Here is a 20108-nt window from a genome sequence, read left to right as displayed (position 1 = left end):
CATGTGAGCGTTAACGCCTCTACGTATACGCATATCCAAGTCGCACACGCCCGCGCACGTGTCCTACGTGAATGCTACGTGCTATCTCGCAGCCGAATTGTTTGTAAAAGCGGGTGCTCTTGAGAATCGGTGCACAGGGGGTGGGCAAGAAGGACAAGTCTACGACGGCGCGGCGGCCAGCACCACGCGACGTGGACGTACGCACGTACGTGTACGTACGTTCGCGCGTGGCACTGCGAGACTCCGCGGGGTGCGTGTATGCGTGCGTGGTGGGTGCGAGAAGTAATAAATGTGAAACACGGTGCCGGCGCGCGTTTTTACGTGATTTTTGCAAAGTGCCCGTGCACACATACGTATATACGGTGAGACAGTATATAATATAATACCATGTAGCAGCAATGTGATATCTCTCGGTAAATAGTGAACGATGACAGTCAGTAATAGTAGTAAACGTATGCGTAGAAGATATATATGTGCTATACACGTGACGGTGAATCTTTGTGCTTGACAATGTGCGAGCTTACACGGCAGGGTGCTTTCAGCAGTGCTTTTTATCGTTTCGCTTCGCTCTGCCGAGTCTGCTTCGGGAGGGTAAACGGGCACCGGATCAGTTACTCCGTGAACGGGATAATGCCGGGAACGGGGGCTCGTAGGAGCGGGAGCGCAGGCGGGAGGGTGAAGAAACGAAAGAGGATCCGAGGGGGGGTGTGTTCCATGGTGGTGAACGGTGAAAGGCACACGGGAAGATCGTTACGGATGCGTCGGTACGACTCCTTCGTTCAACAATGGCGACATAATATACCTCCGCGACAAATGACGCTCTCCATGTGTCCAAACGCGAATATCTTCATAGCCCGTTAAAGATAAATAGCGTTTGTACGATTACCACCCTCTTTTTCTTACCTTACTTCTCTTTCTCGCTTTTGGATTTTTTTTTTACCGAAACAAATTGTTTTTCAACTTTAGCTCTCCTGTGCGATTATGTTTTTCAATATCGCGATTCGTTGTTTCTAGTTTCTACTTACTCGCGCCGTGAAACTTTTAACGATCACGGTCGTACCGCACCGCCCCTTCTCCGCACCGAGAGAAGTTATCGTTACGATTAAATGATTTCCCGGGGAAATATCGTGGCTAACGACCGCGCGGAGTTATTTTTTTCAACAACTACTATATATAAATATCGTGCAAACAAATTTTTTTTCCCTCGGTGCAGAATTCGTTTGTTATGAGAGAGGGATCGTGTTGGACGTCATTCGGCAATAGAGGGACGAAAAACGTTCGACATGCGGGATCGATCGGCACTTTCGGAGATGCCGCTCGGTCGGGACAGGGAACAGGAAGTAACAGAAAGCAAAACTGTCTCATGCATCGGCATGCCATTCATAGGATATAGATGGTATAAGATGAACGTATTCGTTTGTGTCGGGAAGAGATGATTATCGCAGACTCGACACAGTTCGGCGGATTTCGATGGTCGGAGACGGAGAGGGGGGATCGGTTCGGATTTCTTTCCTTTTCTTTAGACGGGACAAGTTCGAGAGGGTTGCATTTCTGGGATCGTGGGAAGTTAAGGAATCTTTAAACAAACGAAGGCATGCTCTAAACATGTGCAAACGATAGGTAGAACTAAATCTCAACTAAAGACAAAAGAGCCTTATATATCAGAGATATAGAAATATATATATGTGTGATATATATATATATATAGTGAAAAAGTGCGTCTCATATATATATATTCTTGTGTGTGAGATAACATTCGCTAGAGTTTTTATATATATATACGTAAGCGCTTCACTCGCAAGCTGTCCCACGCGTTGCCATTACTTTCGTCCGATTGTTGCACGTGTAACAAGTTGTTATTTAATTTCGTTCGTTAGTGTTATTTACGCATGTTTCATGTGGCATATGCAGCTAGTGGCGGTATAAAAAAAGGACAAAAAAAAAAGAGTGTCGGAAATAATGGCACGCGGGGCAGCCAGCCTGACTTCTATCTTCATAACACGTGGCAAGAGTGAATTAATAAACTAAAGGAGAGAAACGAAACATCTTTACTGACGTAACCACGGTAACCACCAGAAAGAACATTGAGTGTAATGAGTACATATTATTAGGTAATATTGATATATTACGATAATGTGAATAGATCTTAAAAACTAGCTGTTCAAAACCTGGATCATCCTCCTGCAAATGCTTTAAGGAAAGACAAAAACACTTGAGTGAGTATAATTAGATATTAATTAGCGTGTCAAAATAGATATCCAAGTTTTAAAAGTGGGGCTGGGGGGTGAAAAAAACCAACGGCAACGAACAAAGAGAGAGTTGCGATTAGGCCCTGTAAAAAACGGTAAGAAAATTCGTTTCTTTCTTTTTCTTTCATCTTTTAATAGCTGAGCTCAAAAATTGGTTATCAGCTTCTGAAAAATCCGTGGCTGCGTGCACCTGGAAAAAATGATTGTGGGCACACTAAAAGAGAGGGGGTTGGGAGAAAGGAATTTTTGGGAGATTTCGGGAAAGCTAGAATAAATCGGAGATTTTATTGCCGCAAAAAATCCAAAAATATAAAATCTCGCCAGCCAAAAAAGTAGGGCCATCATCGTTTCATGTTTCGCGTGGATGCCGTTTTATAAAAATCGGAAGAGTGAAGGAGGTTACGAAAAGAACGACAGGAAAGCGATCGGAGTAGCGTGATCGGAGAGGCACGAAAAATACAAAAAGTCGTGCGCGCTCAAAACTTTTGTTCGCGCAAAAAAAAGGTAACCCGACCGGAAAAAAGGGCCGTGTCCGTTCTCTTTTCCTCTCTCGTCACGATGGGCGATTCGATAGTTCGTTTCTCGAAACTATAACTGTAACACAAGAACGGCGTGAGAGAAGAGGAAAGCTCATATATATAATATAATACAGAGTACAATATATTGTATAATGTAATTTAATAGAATATAAAAACGTAAACACAATGTAATATAACATGAGTGTATAGAGTCACTGGAGAGAAAAGATATATACGATAGAGAGGACACAGAACAGAAAATCGTGATAAAGGAGAGATAGAGAGAAAGAGAGAGAGAGAATCTGGTCATTTGAGAGTTTGGGAAGAGAGATAGGTGACGAAGTGACGTTAGCGTAAATCTGAAATCGAAAATATACAGTATAATGTATATTATACGTAATGCATTCACCGGATCAAGAATAACACGCGGCGTGTCGTCGCAACCCGCACTGGAACCGCGCGAGAGTATATAACCGGACTGACTTTTGGCGGGCTTTTATATTTTTGGCTCTCGGATGAGGCGCGTTATTACTTCATCCCAATATATAATATTTCTTCCTCGCGAAGCTTAGCGTGTGAAACTCGTAGCGACCGCGGCGTTGAGGTTTTCTCTACCGCGATTACGATCGTTATACATTTTTGTTGAATAACATAAACATCGAGATCGTATCACGATCGATATCGATCTCTATCAATTAGTATATTGCGATAGCTATTGGAGAACATCGACCATGGTATTCGTCCCTCTCGCGCTGTGCGTCACCACGGATTTTACACGTTACTCCTCGCGTGCCTGAGGTAAAACAGAGAGACTTTCAGTCAGTGTCTGTGATACATACCGTCCTCGTGAGTTCTGACCAAGATAGGAAAACTCGGGGGCCCGTCACCTATTCTGGTCCCGGCCAATACCCAGATCCGATACTCGGTCCATTTTTTGAGCTCGTCCAACACGAAACGCGTGTCATTCAGTTTGATAGTCCTCGCCTCGGAGTCGGAGCGACCGCTCTCGATGACTTGCAGCCTGTAGTAGGCGATCCTCCCGTTGGAGTGTTCAGCGGCCGGCGGTTTCCACGTTACCAATATGGAAGTCGGGCTGATCGCCTTGCCGGTTACATTTTGAGGCGGAGCCCCGGGGACTGTATAACACTCAGTTGTAGGAGGGGAAGAAAACAAAATCGAGGGTCATAATCGGCAGTTATCGGCCGATCATACTAGTCTCTAACTTGAGGTCAAAGACGAGAATACGAAAAAAACGTTGCCGCATTGGAATTATTGTCGTGGAGCGTGACTTTTGTTATTTCGTCGTCGGATAATTATTAATTCATGAAAACTAAGTTTTTTTAATCGTAGTTAGCAAGTAAAAGTAGTTTGCAAGTAGTAGTAGTAGTAGTAGTTTGTAGTTTGCATTTTCACATATGAGCGAATGATAGCTCGGTTAGCACGCCAAGCGACGAGCGAACAAATTCTCGTATTTCTCGATTTGACGGTCTCAACGTTGTGACGCGCGCACAATCGACGGTGACTGTCGAGGGATACCAACAAAACGGTATGTTTGGCCAAGGTTCAGAGAGGTGTAAAATATTCAAGGTAAAAAGTCATGAACCGATCCTTGAACAGTCGAAAAAAGACGTGATTAGAGACAGTTCTCCCGGAGCGGCTCGTGTTAACTCGGGCGTATAACCCGCAGAGTTAACGAGTTACACGTTTATATAATTGCAAGGGAACGAGACAACGAAAAACTGAAGAACGGACGATAAATCAATCATGTTATCGAGAATGAAAAGAGGTGCCCAAAATGCACACATATATCAATGCAGTGCTTAGTGCAATTTATATGTATGATATGTACGTATATATATAGATATATATATATAAAGTGGCATCCAAAAACGGCTTTCTTATTTGCAACGCATGCAGTCATTCTCACTCTCCCACACTTCACTTGTTTTCAACGTTATTCTCTATTTTTCTGTCTTTCCCTTTCTTTTTTACGCTCTCTTTTCCTTTTTCTTTCTTTATTAAACGCGTTCTCGAAGACGAAAGGTCTTCGCTCTTTTTTTCTTTTTTTCAAAGGCTCTTTCCAAGGTGTTGTGCGTCGATAGCTTACGCTACTTGCAGGAGCGTCTAGCGCTACAGCACCTCCTACCTGCTGTGCCATCGCGATGCGCGATCGTGCGCGAGGATCCGGAGGGCTCAGGTGCGTCGTACCCGAGATCGCCACGATATCTGGGATATCGAGTAGTCGACCGCCTTTCGGCCTCGCGACAATCGCGTATCAGCATGCGTCTGGCACTCCTCGCTGCATGAACTCATTCGATTTCGTATGCATTCGTGCGCGTTCTGCTTACCGTACTGTTTGGTGCGAACCGGATACGGTATCGTCGTGGCACCCTCTCCCCTTTGACTCCTCGCGGCCAGCCATACGTAGTACAAGGTGTTCGGATACAGGCCGCTCAAAGTGTAGTTCTCGGTCACCGGTATCCTGCGATGATGCTTCTCCTGATTCGAGCAGAAATGCCGGAAGGGTTAGATCCATAGATTACTCATCGTCATTAGATAAAAACCCAAAAATTTTTTATCTCTCGAACTTTGGTCCATTCTATTCCCGAGCGATGAAAAAAATTTATTTATTGCCTTCAATATCATTTTCAAATTAACATAGCATTAGGAGAAAATAAAGGATATACGGGATATATTATTAAGCATTAATGCCCGATGCCTGGCATGTGAATGTAAAGTAGGGATGAACAAGTTATCGTTAAAAAGAAGTTTATTTTGACATTAAAAAAATGTATAACTGCCTACCTTTGCATAAGTGTCATTCCAGTACAGCTCATAGCTGAGAATATTCTCAGCGCTATGAGCGGGCTTGCTCCATTGGAGCGTTACTTTGGTCTCCCCGATGTCGACCGCCGTTAGCATTTCCGGTTGACTCGGTACCCCTTGCTGTGTTTTGATTTGCACCGGCAGACTGAGAGGTCCAGGACCGACGCTGGTGAGCGCCTGGACTCTTATCGTATAGATCGTGTGCGGCGTCAGCTCCGAGATGGTTGTCAACTGGCTGTTATCCACCATCTGATACTGCCACGACGCCATGGGCTGATTCGAGTCCGTTGTGTAGTACACTTTGTATCCCTATGAAGGAACATATCGCGAGCTCGTTAGCGATAACGTTGCGAAAGTCAGGAAAACCGCGGTGAAAGATAATTTCGAAAAAGACACCGACCGTCACTTGACCGTTCGGAGTTTCCGGTTCGTCCCACTGTATGACCATCGTGCTGGAGCTCAACGGCCGTACCTGAACTTTCCGCGGCGCTGTACCGGGTTCTAAAAAAGAGATTAGCCGGTTTTTAGCGTTATTAGGGAGACCGGACGAAGAGCAACCAAGATACACACGAAGGCGCGGAAGGGCGGTACATGTCAGTTAGTCACACGATAAGAAGCTCTCCGAAAAGAAACCCTTAAAAAAAAACTATAAGAACCAAGAGTAGGTGCGATGTAAAAATAGGGAAGAGAAGAACGAAATTAAATTCCATTTTACGTCACTACGACACTACGGTGATAAATGGATATATTTTCAAAAATTTACACCGTACGCAATTAACTACAAAGATATCCAGACGAAAATTGCGCACGTATCGATATACACGCATTAAGGGTGGCAAAGTATGTATATATACGTATTTGTGTCAGCTAAAGTGACAATCATGTGTGCGCGAAGTAACGAAACGAGAGGAAACCAAAATCAAGAACTACACAGGCAAAGAAATCGGTGTGAATGAATCACTACGGCACTCTTAGTATATGATTTGACTTACTGGCACCTCCATTTGTCGATTCCGCTATGCAAAAAAAAAAAACAAATGTCAAACGATTATTGTCAATTCTCGGTATATAAATGCGGGCAATAAATGCGGAGTGAAAATACGAACTACGAGAGCGGTACATGTCGCCTTCGTATTTTCACGTGGTGAGAAGTGTGCTACTATTCTGTTAGGAAAGGTGCAATTTCGCGTGCTGTCTCTCCCGCGTACTCGTTTCTCGCTCCTCTCCCCTCTTTTGCAAAAAAGAAAAAAGGGAGACGGAGACGCGTATTCGAGACGAAGAAAGAGATAGAGAGAGAGAGAGAGAGAGAGTGAGAAAAGTGAAAGTGGCAGTGAGAGGCTGGGAGACATAGGGGATGAGGATATAGTGTAAAAAATACACAAATGACACGAGACGTCGAAGCGCGATGAAACGCTGTGGAACGGCCCCGCAAAAACACTAACACACTGGTGCAACAAAGAGCAGATAGGGAAGGGAGGAGGTTTGGTGATAGGTGAAAAAAATTTTCTTGTCACTTACATGGATCAAATCGTGCGTCCACGGCGGACAGCATGGAAAAAATACAGAATTTCCCTCAAAAAATCTGCGTAAAAATTCGCTCCTCTTTCTCGATGGTATGTACAAAAATTCTATCTACGTGCAAAAATTCACGCTCATGTCGGAGTAGTGCCGTTCCTCCACTACGCCTTTGTATTTATTGTTCTCCGATCATCGCGAATGGATGCGCGCAAAAAAGCACGGACGTCGAAGTGCGTTCGCGTTTTAATGAGCGGCGAATAAGCTTGCCGCGAGACGCACGTACGTATGTTCATTGCGAGGCGCAGAAATGAAACGTGAGTTGATTCATAAGTGGGTTTACTTTGTCGTAGCGGTCGTGATATAGACGACCCAATAAAGTTTTCGTGTACGTCAAAGATGATTGATTTAATAGATGTTGTTACGTCTTGTTAAGCTTGATCGAACGATGAGTTCGAGACTGACGAGAGAAGAATGTTGATAAAATAAGACATATTTCTGCAGAAACGATATTTTCCCTCATTTGTTAATTTGGCACGGAAACGGCGAATTAGGGGAAAATCTCTTTATACGGGCAATCTAATTATGACATTTGTAGATGTTAGTCACATTGATCTATTTCGATATAAATTGCAATATCAAATAAAGATTTTCTTAGAAAAGTCAATTTTCCTAATAAATTAACTAATAAATGTTACGAAATTGGAAGCGTGAACTATATATATATTTTGAAAAGGAAAATAATCGTTTCTAACCACAATAGAAGTATAAAAATGGCTAGAGAATAGTATACGATAGTAAAAATACAATAATATAGTACTGACTTGTTTCACCAGTGGTGACTATCACCGGGGCACTTGGGGGACCACGCCCGATGCTGTTTACGGCTATCACGTAGAGCTCGTACTCCGTATACGGGCTGAGACTCCTAACATGGTAGTACATCGTCGTGATACCGGATATTTCGGCATATGCCTGGTTCACGTGCTTCGGTTTATGCTGAATTACGTAATACTGCAGCTCATCCGGTCCTTTGTAGGACCAGCTCAGCTTCACCGACGTCGCAGTGATGTCGGACACTTGAACGTTCTCCGGCGGGCCGGGAAGAGCTGCGGGGGGATTATTACGGCTTTACCTCTCCATCATTTCAATTCATAAATATCACGTTTAAGTCTCACAGAATACGAAATCATTTATTCCGAAATGAGTGTAAAATCGTCGCGATATTTAAGAACTTCTAGAAAGAAATATTGCAAACGCTAAATTTCTTGGCTGTAATGTGTAACAGTAAAAATATTTTCCTCATCAAGATCCTTTGCCAAATAGCTCTCCGTGGTAAATTGCTTCATGGCGGTTGTTGCTGCTATAATGCAAGGTCTAAGCTTGCTGATCGATTAGTTATCTGGTGAACGCAACGCGCGATTAATCGGTTCGCATCACGTAATCCGCGATAAAGTGAGCCAGAAAATGTGAAAATCCATAAAATGTCTATAGAATCTATCTAAATTAAAGAAGGGATTTCACAAGTCGAAAATTTGATACGAACATTGAACTTTCACCAACGTAGTCGCGTCAATTACACCGAGATCGCTGGCGGCTGTGCACGTGTAATTGGCGGACTCCTTGATGTCCACCAGCATCAGGACATTTTTGCCGACCGGCAGGTTGTCTTCCGGCGTTAGATCGGTCGCCGGGTCCTTTCTCCATTTGACGTAGGGCATAGGCGCACCCACGGCGACGCAGGTGAGATTCAGTGACCCACCCAGCATTACCTCGCTCACCGCCGGTGGTGGAATCGAGAAGCTTGGTGAAACACGACGTACTGAAGCACAGCACAGTCGTCAGGATAAATATCTTTTATCGACTAAATTTTATTCAATCTAATTTCTTTCAACTTTTCGATCTTTTTAAATTTAGATTAATCTCGACTTGATGTTAGCTTTATATTAAAGCAAGATACAAAAGTCAATATTTGATTACCTATTTACATGCAGAAGTTTAATTCGTGAAAATTTTTAAGTTCTTAATCGCTTATTTAAAAAATCTGCCAATCATGTTTGTTGAACAAATCTAATTTTAAATTGAAAAATAAATCATACATCTCTGAATAAGAAAGATGCGAAAAGTCAGATCTTGTACATAATATACCTTCATATTGCATGATCCTTCGCAGTATGTAAGTTACATTATGTGAAAATTGAGCACTTGTGATTTTATTTATTTACGAGTGACATTAAATCGAAATGCAAACGCGCGTAATGGCGCATCCAATTAAAGCATAATTATTACGTGCGCGCGTCTTACGTCGACGACAACTTAACTGTGTCCGCGGTGAAAATTCGCGAAGCATAGCAAAATAATTACTTTGTAAAGCCATCGCGCAGATTTTATAAATCGTGGCTGACGATTAAACGGAAACACACAACCATATATAGAGATTCAAGATCGCGGCGAGAATACAAGGAACAGAAAGTCTCGACAAATAACACGCGCTATGTGAGTCGCGCGAGCCTTTTGTGCCGCCCGTTAATTTTAATTACGTCCTAATTGCGTTGCATTAATTTTAATTACAAACAGGAAAACGTCTACGTTTATGGCATTGGCGTGACTGTGCGACGAGCACACGCTGCGTTCGTTATTTGGTCAACAAAAACATCGTCCTTTGCGGCTTCAGATTCGCCGATTTTCATTAGAATATTTTTTCTTCTTTTTGCTTTTTATATCGCATTTAATAAGGCAATAAAAAACTATATTTATTAACTGTAATTATGAAATACGCTCGAAAATTAATTAATTTAATATACACTGCAATATTCACGTGCAAGCTTTTGTAAACAGTTAAATTGTAAATAGTTACGTACCTTTTACGTATAACGTGGTCGATTTGGAGTACTCTGTGCCTACGGAATTGTTAGCAACGCATTCATACTTCCCCTGATCGCTTACGTCGGATTCGGTAATCTGCAAGGCACCTGAAATGCAAACGTAGAATATTCCATCAACAATATGTTCTTACCTAATATTATCTTATTCAATATCTTACCTAATATTATCTGACCTAATATTATTTGACCTAAGATTATAATAGCGCTTTTATAAGCCTGATATATACGAGAAATTATCTTTTCGTGATACTATACTAGGTATTTATATGCAGTTATTCACATATTGAATTTCATTACGTTAATTACCATTGTTTATTATCATTCTTTTTTTAATAATCTTGAATTTCTTTAGTGTACCGCATTCTGAGCAATCTCCGTCTTGTGCAATTAAATTTAAAAGTATAGTAATATATGTATGCGGTAACGAGCTCCGCCGGAATCACGTTTGAGTGGACGTCTATATTCTCTGGCGCTCGTCGCGTCTTTTACTTCATTTTTCCACCGCTAATAGAGTTCCTACCACGTCCTACAGAGACGTTGAGCTAGGGCTGGGAGAGGTCGACCTCTTCGTGTCGCCCTTTTCTCTCTCACCCTTCCTACACCCCTTTTCCCACCCTGACTCGTACATTCCGTTTTCCGTCCGGCTCTCGGGGTTCGTGCCGGGTTTTCCACGATGCATCAGCCCCCTTAGAGCCCGATACCGCGATGATGAACTGACCGTTGCGAGACGTGTGATTATCTTCGCCGACGTCACTACCGGCCCGGTATAATTCAAACCCCGTGACCTTCTCCACTCACGAAGGAGCCGCCCTACCCATTCGTAAAGTAAACACACCGGCGAATACCGGGAATCGAGAATGGGGCGTAGAACGGGGGACTGCCGTTAGGGTCGATCGTTCGCTTTCAATCTTTCTGACATTTTATCGACGATGACGGTTATAATTAGGGGATGATTATGAGTGAGATAAGCGGGGTCTAGTGCAATAAATTGTGAAGGACGTCGCGACGCTACGATCGAGCGATAAGATGTGCGGCACCTATTGCGAAAACAATACGCAAGTGCGGCGTATTATTCTATCTGACGATCGTATATGAATCGCGATAGGCTGCATCGAGAACGAAAACGCGCTACACGAACGAGCGGATTGGTTTACCTCGAAATTCCCGGTAAACTCTGAATATTTTTTCCTCCCGGAAGACAAATATCGTGTGCGGATCGGTGCGTTGTTTCCCTTGCGAGCGAACAAACGAACGAACGAAACATGTGCGCGAAACGGTTAAAGGGTTCCGTTTGGTTATTACGGCCCCCGGGTTAAAACGGAGCCCGCAATTATCGGCGTGACCCGGCGCGGCTGTTAATTTCGCAGGCCGCCGAATTTTCGCCGGCTGCCGATTTCGGAATTTGTTACCCGCCCGAGTAGGTTCACGTGCCATACGTGGCGGTTTTCGGCAAGCGTATTATGATCTTGACTCTGATTGATCGTGGAGGAAAGAGATGATGGAGACGGGCAGTGACGTAATTAAAATGGAAGTTTGTCTCGCGCTCTTAATTAGAAATGTTAATCCTGAATTAATATATAGCTATTTCTCAATGACTCATCTTAATTATTCATTTTCAAGCTTTCTCCTACATCTTCTATTCAATTTTTGATTTTACTAATTAATATCGATCAATTGATACATTTAAAGAACAGTTTTCTATCGTTGCATTCTAGTTAAGGCAAAATTTTACGGTATTAACTGCGTAACTTAGAATTGTAACATCTAAATCTTATTAACATAAAATTTATTTTATACGTGTAATAAGAATAGAATGTGAGCGTTTTAACTTCGCACTGCGATTTATCGAGATAGTCCTGGTAAGGAAAGAACTCGCCTAGGATAGAATTCGGTAAAGTATTTGGTAGATAGACGAGAAAGAAACGGAAGAGAGAGTAAGGGTCGAGGGTAGAGAACACTCCATCACGAGTGAGAAGCGAGGCGGACTGATATCGCGTACGATCGGAATACGTAATCGTGCCTCATCTACAATTTCCCGTAAGCCGACCGGGAAGGAACGCGCGCGCACGGTCGTATTGTTATCCCGATGGAATCACGTGCGCATTGTTAGCGCACCGACGCGAAAAAGTTATACCCGGCGAAGAGTATGGGCCTAACACATTATCTATCCGCTATCCGGAAAATTGCCCTTCATGCGAACAGCAAATATGTGAAGAATATATCACACGATTTTTAGATGCTTCACAATTTTTATATTTAAAGTTATTAATTTAATTTCGTTAAATTCACAGTGGAATATACAATTGGAATTTGTCGTGCTGTTATACTGTTAATTGAAGTTTTTTTCTTTCCTAATTAATTTTTATTTGAACTTAGTATCAAGCATTTCCCTCTACAAACTCCTAAACGAGCTTCCGCACGCCTATTGAAATTTATTTTTCAACTCGGGAAATATATAATTTCATTACGTTTCAGCCTCTGCTGAGATTTAACTATTCATAATTTCTTTGAAGTTGATGCTTGATTGTAAATTATTTTTAAAAAGTAAAATTCTTACTTCTTTAAGAAATTGGAATGTTAATGTTTTACTATTTGTCTATAGTTTAATTTAATATTTCTAATAATTACTATCGTGTGCGCATGTTGTTGGAATTTAATTATGACGGGAAGGTTCTTTAACGCGTGCACATCAATATTAAAAATAATTAATGTCTTTTTCTCTCCATTTTACGGGTTTTACTAACGTTTGTTTTAATGTCCCATTGTCTGGTTGGTGTCGTAACTTCTCATTTTATCGCGTATACGTGTGAAACGTAAAGAACAATGTAGAATTAACAAGTAAACGCGAATTATCATTGATTTAACGATGACATTTTTACGGCGTATTGCGTAATAGCCACTTAAAATATTCATAGAGGCTGCGAAGAGGGACGCGATGATGAACAATTAAATCTTGAACATGTGGGACCCGGTTCTCAAGATGACGGTGATGCACCGTGTGAACTTGTTTCTTATAAATGTTAAATAATCAGCACATAGCCGCTTTAACTGCAATGATCGGCACATACAACGTTAGAGAGAACATGAAGAGACATTTGCGTTAAAAGCCATTGACATAATACCCTGTTCAACTTTTCATAATCCCAGTTTACCGTATCGATCGGGTAGTCGAAGTCAGGAATATTTTAAATGGGTAGTAGAATAGATAATGCGCGATATCTCTATCTTTCCGCCGTAAAATTTTCCAGTGAAAAATGATTCGTTCTTCGAAACTAGATATTTACGTGTATTTGACTTTTCGTGCTTTTAAAAGTGGTATAATTTAAGACTTGAGACTACGATAAATATATCGTGTCAATTTGTAATCGCATGCACATCTCACATCGTTTTCTCAAATTTGATTTGCGTCCTTAAAGTTATTAAAGATAATAACTCTCACATCTCTCTCTTTCTCTCCTTCTTGTTAAAACAAAAAATTGTGTATTTTGAGAAAATGTTCACGCTGCTTTTCTATCTTCGAAAATCGATGCAATATAAATGCGTAAATGTTTAAGTTCAGGCCGTATTTTTATGATGCACAGGGAACACAAGAGATGGATTGCATCGATTCAAGCGCAATTTTTAATATCGTATCTCCCGTATATAAAATTACGAAAACTGCTTCTATTTCCATGTTTTATTTCGGTGATAGTATAATGTCTTGTTTTTATTAAATATAGTTGTTGCTGATGCATTTTGTTTTTACATCCACGGGATATGCAACGAGATACACGGCTGAATAAAAATAATAGGTGAATAACAACGGCCCTCTCGCGCTAGGTCGATCGATATTCCTAGTATATGACAATTAACGACTTTCACGAACTTTGATACGTAAAGCAAGCAGATTTTTGACGAAGAAAAATCGGTTTAAAACTCATTGAGAAATCTGTCATCGACGGCCAAGTAAAGGCTCGAGATAAGTAAGCTATTAAATGCATATCCCGCTTGTAATTTCCCGCTTTTTAATCGTGAAAGAGAAAAAGGATAGAATCTGCTATATAAATTGTGAATCTAACACAATTCTATGTAAAATCTCTATTTTATAATTTGTTTTTATATAACTACATGTTTTAAGGAAAGAACTGTACGGTATTAATTAAATCACAAATTTTGTTTTATAAAATGCACATGTGAAACACGCATATATTAAAGATCAAAGTGCGAAGGCAGATAACAAATTAAATGAGTGCGAGATACAAAGTGTCCTTTTACGTTGCTTTCCAATCTACTGATTCAATCCAGATGAAGCTACGCGCGATCGACGGATGTACGGGAGAAGTGTCGAATTTTCTTTACGCTTTGGAAAATCGTGTTCGTATCTCGCGAAAGCTTCGGGCGACACATTCCGCCTGTCAGTAGGCGCGGCGACAGCATTTTTCTCGGGCCTTTCCGCGAGATCCCGGACGATTGCGTAGGGATATGCAGCGGCACGGGCATGTGTGCACACGATGCAGGCGGAAGAACGTATACGGCTGCTATTTGTGTGTTTGCAGACCAATATTGAAATGTCCTCTCTTACATTTAATATTACGGGAGCAAATGCGACGCATATACGCGTACGTACGCACGTGTACACACATATCCCCGATGCGTATACGTACGCACGTACGACACGAATACATGAAGTGTGCAAGTCGTCTCACTCTGTCTCTTCGCCTCATCCTCCATTTCTGGATAACATGCGTCGCGAGGTGGAATCGAAGGATGAAACGGGGATGAATTCGCCGCGCACGACTCGGTGAATACAGGATTCCATCCGGATAGAATACAAATAGGAAATATGTTTACACACCGAAAGCATTCCGAAGTGTACGCTGCGTATAGTCGTATACCTACGATGCGTCCATCGTGCACATTGCCGCGACACTTTTTAATCCCGACGTGTGTATTCAACGCGGAATTTTGTTATTAAAGTTTACATCTCCGATTTTGCGATTTATATATAGTTTTCGATCATTAAAAGTGATTCAGAAAATAGTCGCGAGTATTTTCGATTTTTCTCTTATGGGTCAAGTGCGGTCCAAAACTTTCAACGTAAAAAATGTGATAAAAAATTGGAAGTTAAACTTTTTTTAAAAACTTGTTCTTTATTTAGAAATTCGATAGTCATGAGTACACATTTAGAAATTAGATACGAAGAGAAATCACTACGAGAGCAATTTTTTGCATATTTTCCAAATAAATTTCAATTTTTAGAATTATCCCGATTTACTTACATTTTACACACAAAAAAAGAAAGAAACGAAAAAAGAGGCTCTCTTGTTTTCTCGGACCCCTATGCCCAGCTTGCGAAATCGTAACTACATCGACGTACGTCAATGCTGGTTCTTGATTGCGTCAAGAGACAGTTTCCAGTGGCATAGCTCGATTGTAAGCGCGGCCTGAATTCGATCCGGAATCAAAGGCACAGATGGGAAATTACCGTCGAAAGCGACGCGTTGTGCTAATATAAGGACAATCGGTAGCATTATGCGGGCACGGAGGGGTCGCAGCGAGAAATGCTTTGGGGATGATCGTCGGGGTGCAGCTATATATAGACAGCGGAGCCGCCCTTGCCGGAATAACAGCGACGAAACGAGTTTGCGTCGGTTATTTAGGGGTTAGCGCCGACCTCTGCCTATCCGGATTAATTAAAGTGGAAAGGCGGCGACGGTGCTCGTTCGCTCGCGCGAGTTTCCTATCGCATGCAATTGCGATTTCTTGGCGCCGTTCCAGCTTTGTTTGAACGTTGTTGTTTCCGCGATCAGAATCCTGTCGAACCCCCCCCCCCTCCTCCCGCGCTGTCGCTGCACGAGGAGAACTCGTACTATACTCGGTCTTTTGACGAAGCGTCGTTTAAGATAACGAACGCTCTCCTCTCTCTCGCGTCTTGCCTTGCGTCTTTGTACAGCGAAAAACAACAGAGAGAGGATCCGCTTCTCTCTGAGGGTATATATCGGGTAACGTCGCCCTTTTTCCTTTATCCTTCCTCGTTCTTGCCCGTTCTCTCCCTCAACCATTGGGTTCCTCCCACCGCGAAAAGAGAGTAACTCACTCAAGCTCCCTCCGGGTAGCCGGTGTCATAAGTCAACCCCCCTGGGTAAAGGGTGGTCTAATGGGCCCGGGAGAGCTTCTCTGGGGGAGTCACGGCGACGATGGAAAAGACGCTAGTGGAAAAGGTGGAGGACGCGCCCGTTTCGCTACGCTCGAGCGCGAAGGGAAAAGGGATGCATGGCGGGGTTAAGAAACTGGGCTAAGAAGGAGCACGTTCGGGAATTTCAGCATAAGTGTTAAACTCGAAATGCTCATTCTATCCCGGAGCTTATTTCGAACTTCGTTGCTTGCAGCTCGTCGACGGCTCGCTGCGCAAAATTTTGCGAACAGCAAGAGACATGCCTCACAGGAATCGACATCGAGCTGTTTATGGTGTAGATTTCAGTGGTGGATCGCGCAAGTCGATTTAACAATACCGTTGGCCATTGTGCTACGTCGAGCTGCGTGTGACGCGGCAGTGTTAATCGATACTACGATATCAAAGGTAATGAACTGCAATATGAGGAGTTTGTAAACGGCTGTAGCACAGGATAATTGTAACATTCGCAATAATCCCGAAACTGTAATTACCGCGCGCGTTGGGAGGACACATAAATTAACTTCCGAAAGATGATAGAGCGAATTCTAAAATATCAAAATCGTGAAAAAGATAGCAATCAGCGGACAGTTATCAAATGTAAAATAGACGAGGCAATGAACAAGAGAGCAGAAAAATGAAGCGTATAATAAGAGTATTGTGCTCATCGTGTTGTTTATGTCAAACTTGGTTTCTCTTCGTTATTAACTCAGACTAATGGGTCGGAGAAATCTTGTCGCATAGACCGTTACGATGTTTCACAAAAAGCACGTGTATCTCCTCCTGTGCCGTTACCTTCGATGAAACGCGAGATTCGCGTTTACTTCAGACACAATAATTAAGAGTGTTGTGGTTATAAAAACAGTGCGCAGTCATAAAAATATGTTATGATTCGGCAAACATTGAAGAGTTAAAAATGAAACCCATGTGATAAAAACCGGGAGTATTAAGCGGATCTCGTTGTATCGCGGCAGTAATCATTTAAGGGACTGCCTGCCGAGAAAAAGTTGATCTCGATTATCTCGACCTTTTTTTCTTCGGGTTTCGCGATAGCTTCTTTAATGATGTATGATAATAGGTGTATAAATGAAAAAGACATGAAATATAAATAAAGACCCATCATAAGAATTAACGATTTAATCATATAAAGTTGATACCGACTTTTATATACATTAAATTGAGATATTTATATGAAATCTCTTATTTCCTTTTGAACGATTATTATCTCTCTAGTACTTCTTCCAATTTATTATCGCGATGATTTCATCGCAGTTGTTCTGAGAGCGTAAAAGAGTCTAATCTTCTTCTTCTTTCCTATCTTCTTGCTCTTCTCTAATCTCCGAGACAATCCGACACCCGCGATCATCCCGTCGCGACGCGGTATCTTCCGTTAGGGCACCGTTAAGTCGCGCTACTATATTACGTCGCTTGTTCCGAAGTTCGGCGCTCGTTCATCAAGCTCCGAGGGCTTTAACGCGGAGAATTTTACGAGTGTTGACGAAGCGCTAACCGACGCTTTCCGCTTTTACCTCATCTCCGTCGCGCACCATCACTTCGTTCGCTTTATGAGCGGAGAATTGCAAAATATAATTTAACGATTCGCCGTGTTAAGTTTTGCCCGCGTCGTTGCGCTCCTACGAGACGACGCGCGACGCCGCGCGAGCAGCCGGCAGCCGTGAGAAAGAGAGATTTCCTCAAGGGCCGCGCCGAGCCAAACCACCTTTCAGCAAGACGCCCCGCTGAAGGTTAAATGAAACGTTAAACTGCTTTAACTTATGCGCCCGCGTATCTAATTAAATTTGCCGTCGCGTAATCGCGCGCCGGAGTTCTCCGAGAGAATAAGCGTGACTTATCGGCGCGAGCTTAGCGTGTGCTTAATATGTTGCTCACATGTTGCTCGCGGAGCGAACCTCGCGTATCCATGCGAAATTCTTAATTCTTCATCAAATTTTAGAATTCTGCATTACTTATATACTTTTTACATATTTTTCATATATCGTAATATAATTATATTCCATATAACAGGCTGACACTTGTTTTGCAGCCTATGCTTATTAATATAATTTAACATAAAGCTAAGAGATTTAAGAAATGTGTTCAAAATTTATTATTTAACATCCGTAAATTTGAAAGTATTTATAACTTTTTATAACAGGACTTAATATAACTCAATATAGCCCGCGTTAATCACTCAGAAAAAATTAATTGTTACTATCACATATAATGTAACATGTTCTGGGAAAGCGCGGTTGTGTTTTTACTATTTTTAAATGACATGTCAATTCACCAAATGCGAAGATCTTGCGGAATTTAATCGCGCGCAGTGAAAATGTGAGGAGGTAGTTCCGTAGTCTCAAGCGCTGTTCTATGACAAGTAAGGACGCTTTGATATCGTTAATGTACATCGCGAATGTAGCTATTCCCGTAAATTAACGCAAACAATGGTATGTACCGAGTATCTGGGGCACGGACGCGCGCGTACGGGAGAGTGCGCGGCGAGTTAAAATTTTAGCAATGGCTTAATTTTCGCTGACAACGCGAGGCGAAACGCCTAGTAAATTTAATTTGCGAGATTTGAATAATACATATATATGCACACGCAATTTTCGCATAATTCTATACGTAACCGCTGCGAGAGCGAATGAACCCCGCGAGAAAAACGCCTATCACAAGTCTTTGTAAAATATCCACCGCCTTTTACACTTTCTCCGTGCTGAACTTGTGTCTTTCCTCCGGCAGAAATTTGCACGCGCGGTTACACTTGTTAAATAAACGGAATAAAATACATTAATACATCTAAATATGGAGATATACTGTGACGCTCGGTGTTTTGTTATGTGACGAAACAAAGCTGTTAATCATATATCGTTATTATAAATTTTTCAAGGATGGTTTACATGAGCAATTAAATACACTAAAATGCATAAAATGTATTTATATATTTTATATTTTTTAATATAATAAAAACTTTTAGAACTTTTAAGAGATTATTAGAGATATAATATTTTATAGTACTTATTTTTCAGTATTTGGAAGAAATATGTTCAGAGCATTTTTTAAATGAAAAATTCTCATAGATGTACACTTTATTTACGCTCAAATAAAAAAAGCTCCAGCTTTTTGCTCATAATACTTTGTTTCTTTTCTTTAATTACGGGATAGGCTTTGGAAAATCCATATATCGAGAAGTTTGTATTTTATTCCGGGAAAACACGATGCATCGAGTGCATCGATCGATGGCGTATGTTATTTTTGGCGTCGTCGCTCTCTGATATTTGGCGGCATCCAGTTCTTGTTTCGAGATAAAACATAGCAGAACGATGAAAAACTCTGTCAAGAATGCATCATCAGTCCCCTAAAAAAAATTCCCGAACGCGGGCAATCTATCGCGTGGCGTTCCGCAAACGCGTTAACAGTTTCGTGCGATAGATACGAACGACGCGCGCGCGCGTACAATTTTCGAGCGAGCTTTCGCTTAACGAGTTCGAGGACAGGTAAGATTTACGAGAAAAATGCTTGTCAGCGCGAGGATGGAATTTATGAAAACTCTCGTTTCGCCCCGGTCGGCACCGTCAGTTCTCCTTCTCGCCCACCCGCGGCCCTCGTTCTCGCCGTACCTTTTCTTTCCCCCCGACGCGCATCCACCTTCCTCCTTATTTCTCGTCCATCCATTTCTCTCGCGCGGAACTTGGTGCGCCGCTATATCCAGAAAGTACATCGACTTGTGATGTACTTTTTGCGATACATTAAGGCGTATATTTTATGGGATGTGCGTATAACGCGACGGCGGCAGCGTACCGCGGGTGCACGCTATCGACTCAGGTCTTCACACAAAGTCGCGAAGACACGCGAATAACGTTAAGAGTGCGAGCGAGTGACTGATGCGACTCCGGGGGTCGCCTCCCTCATCCGCGCAGGGGTTATCAACCCTTCTCCGTTAAATTACATTTAACTCGATCTTATG

The 20108-nt window shown here is 42.1% G+C and overlaps 2 protein-coding genes across 19 annotated transcripts in view; one reads left to right on the top strand and one right to left on the bottom strand.

Moving 5' to 3' along the window:
- LOC112454741 (tyrosine-protein phosphatase Lar) overlaps positions 1–20108 on the bottom strand; it is a 380273-nt gene that overhangs the window by 15097 nt on the left and 345068 nt on the right. For 9 of the 17 annotated variants that reach the window (XM_025016303.1, XM_025016325.1, XM_025016296.1 and 6 more), the window contains 8 exons: positions 9970–10080; positions 8655–8930; positions 7933–8217; positions 6586–6609; positions 5994–6094; positions 5573–5902; positions 5116–5266; positions 3607–3903 (listed from right to left, as the gene is read on the bottom strand). In XM_025016303.1, coding sequence (XP_024872071.1) covers positions 3607–3903; positions 5116–5266; positions 5573–5902; positions 5994–6094; positions 6586–6609; positions 7933–8217; positions 8655–8930; positions 9970–10080 — 1575 coding nt within the window. Of the gene's footprint in view, positions 1–3606; positions 3904–5115; positions 5267–5572; positions 5903–5993; positions 6095–6585; positions 6610–7111; positions 7765–7932; positions 8218–8654; positions 8931–9969; positions 10081–20108 lie in introns of those variants that run through there. The other 8 variants (XM_025016369.1, XM_025016377.1, XM_025016391.1 and 5 more) reach the window with 5 other exon arrangements.
- The window catches only part of LOC112454858, a 251188-nt gene that overhangs the window by 5121 nt on the left and 225959 nt on the right, over positions 1–20108 (top strand). The gene's annotated exons all lie outside the window — the stretch shown is intronic.

Source organism: Temnothorax curvispinosus, unplaced genomic scaffold, assembly GCF_003070985.1.
Source record: "Temnothorax curvispinosus isolate PA1 unplaced genomic scaffold, ASM307098v1 QBEX01000525.1, whole genome shotgun sequence".
In the NCBI taxonomy this organism is placed as follows: Eukaryota; Metazoa; Arthropoda; class Insecta; order Hymenoptera; family Formicidae; genus Temnothorax; species Temnothorax curvispinosus.
The sequence above is the reverse complement of the archived record's forward strand: the minus strand, read 5'-3'. Positions and strand labels throughout refer to the sequence as shown.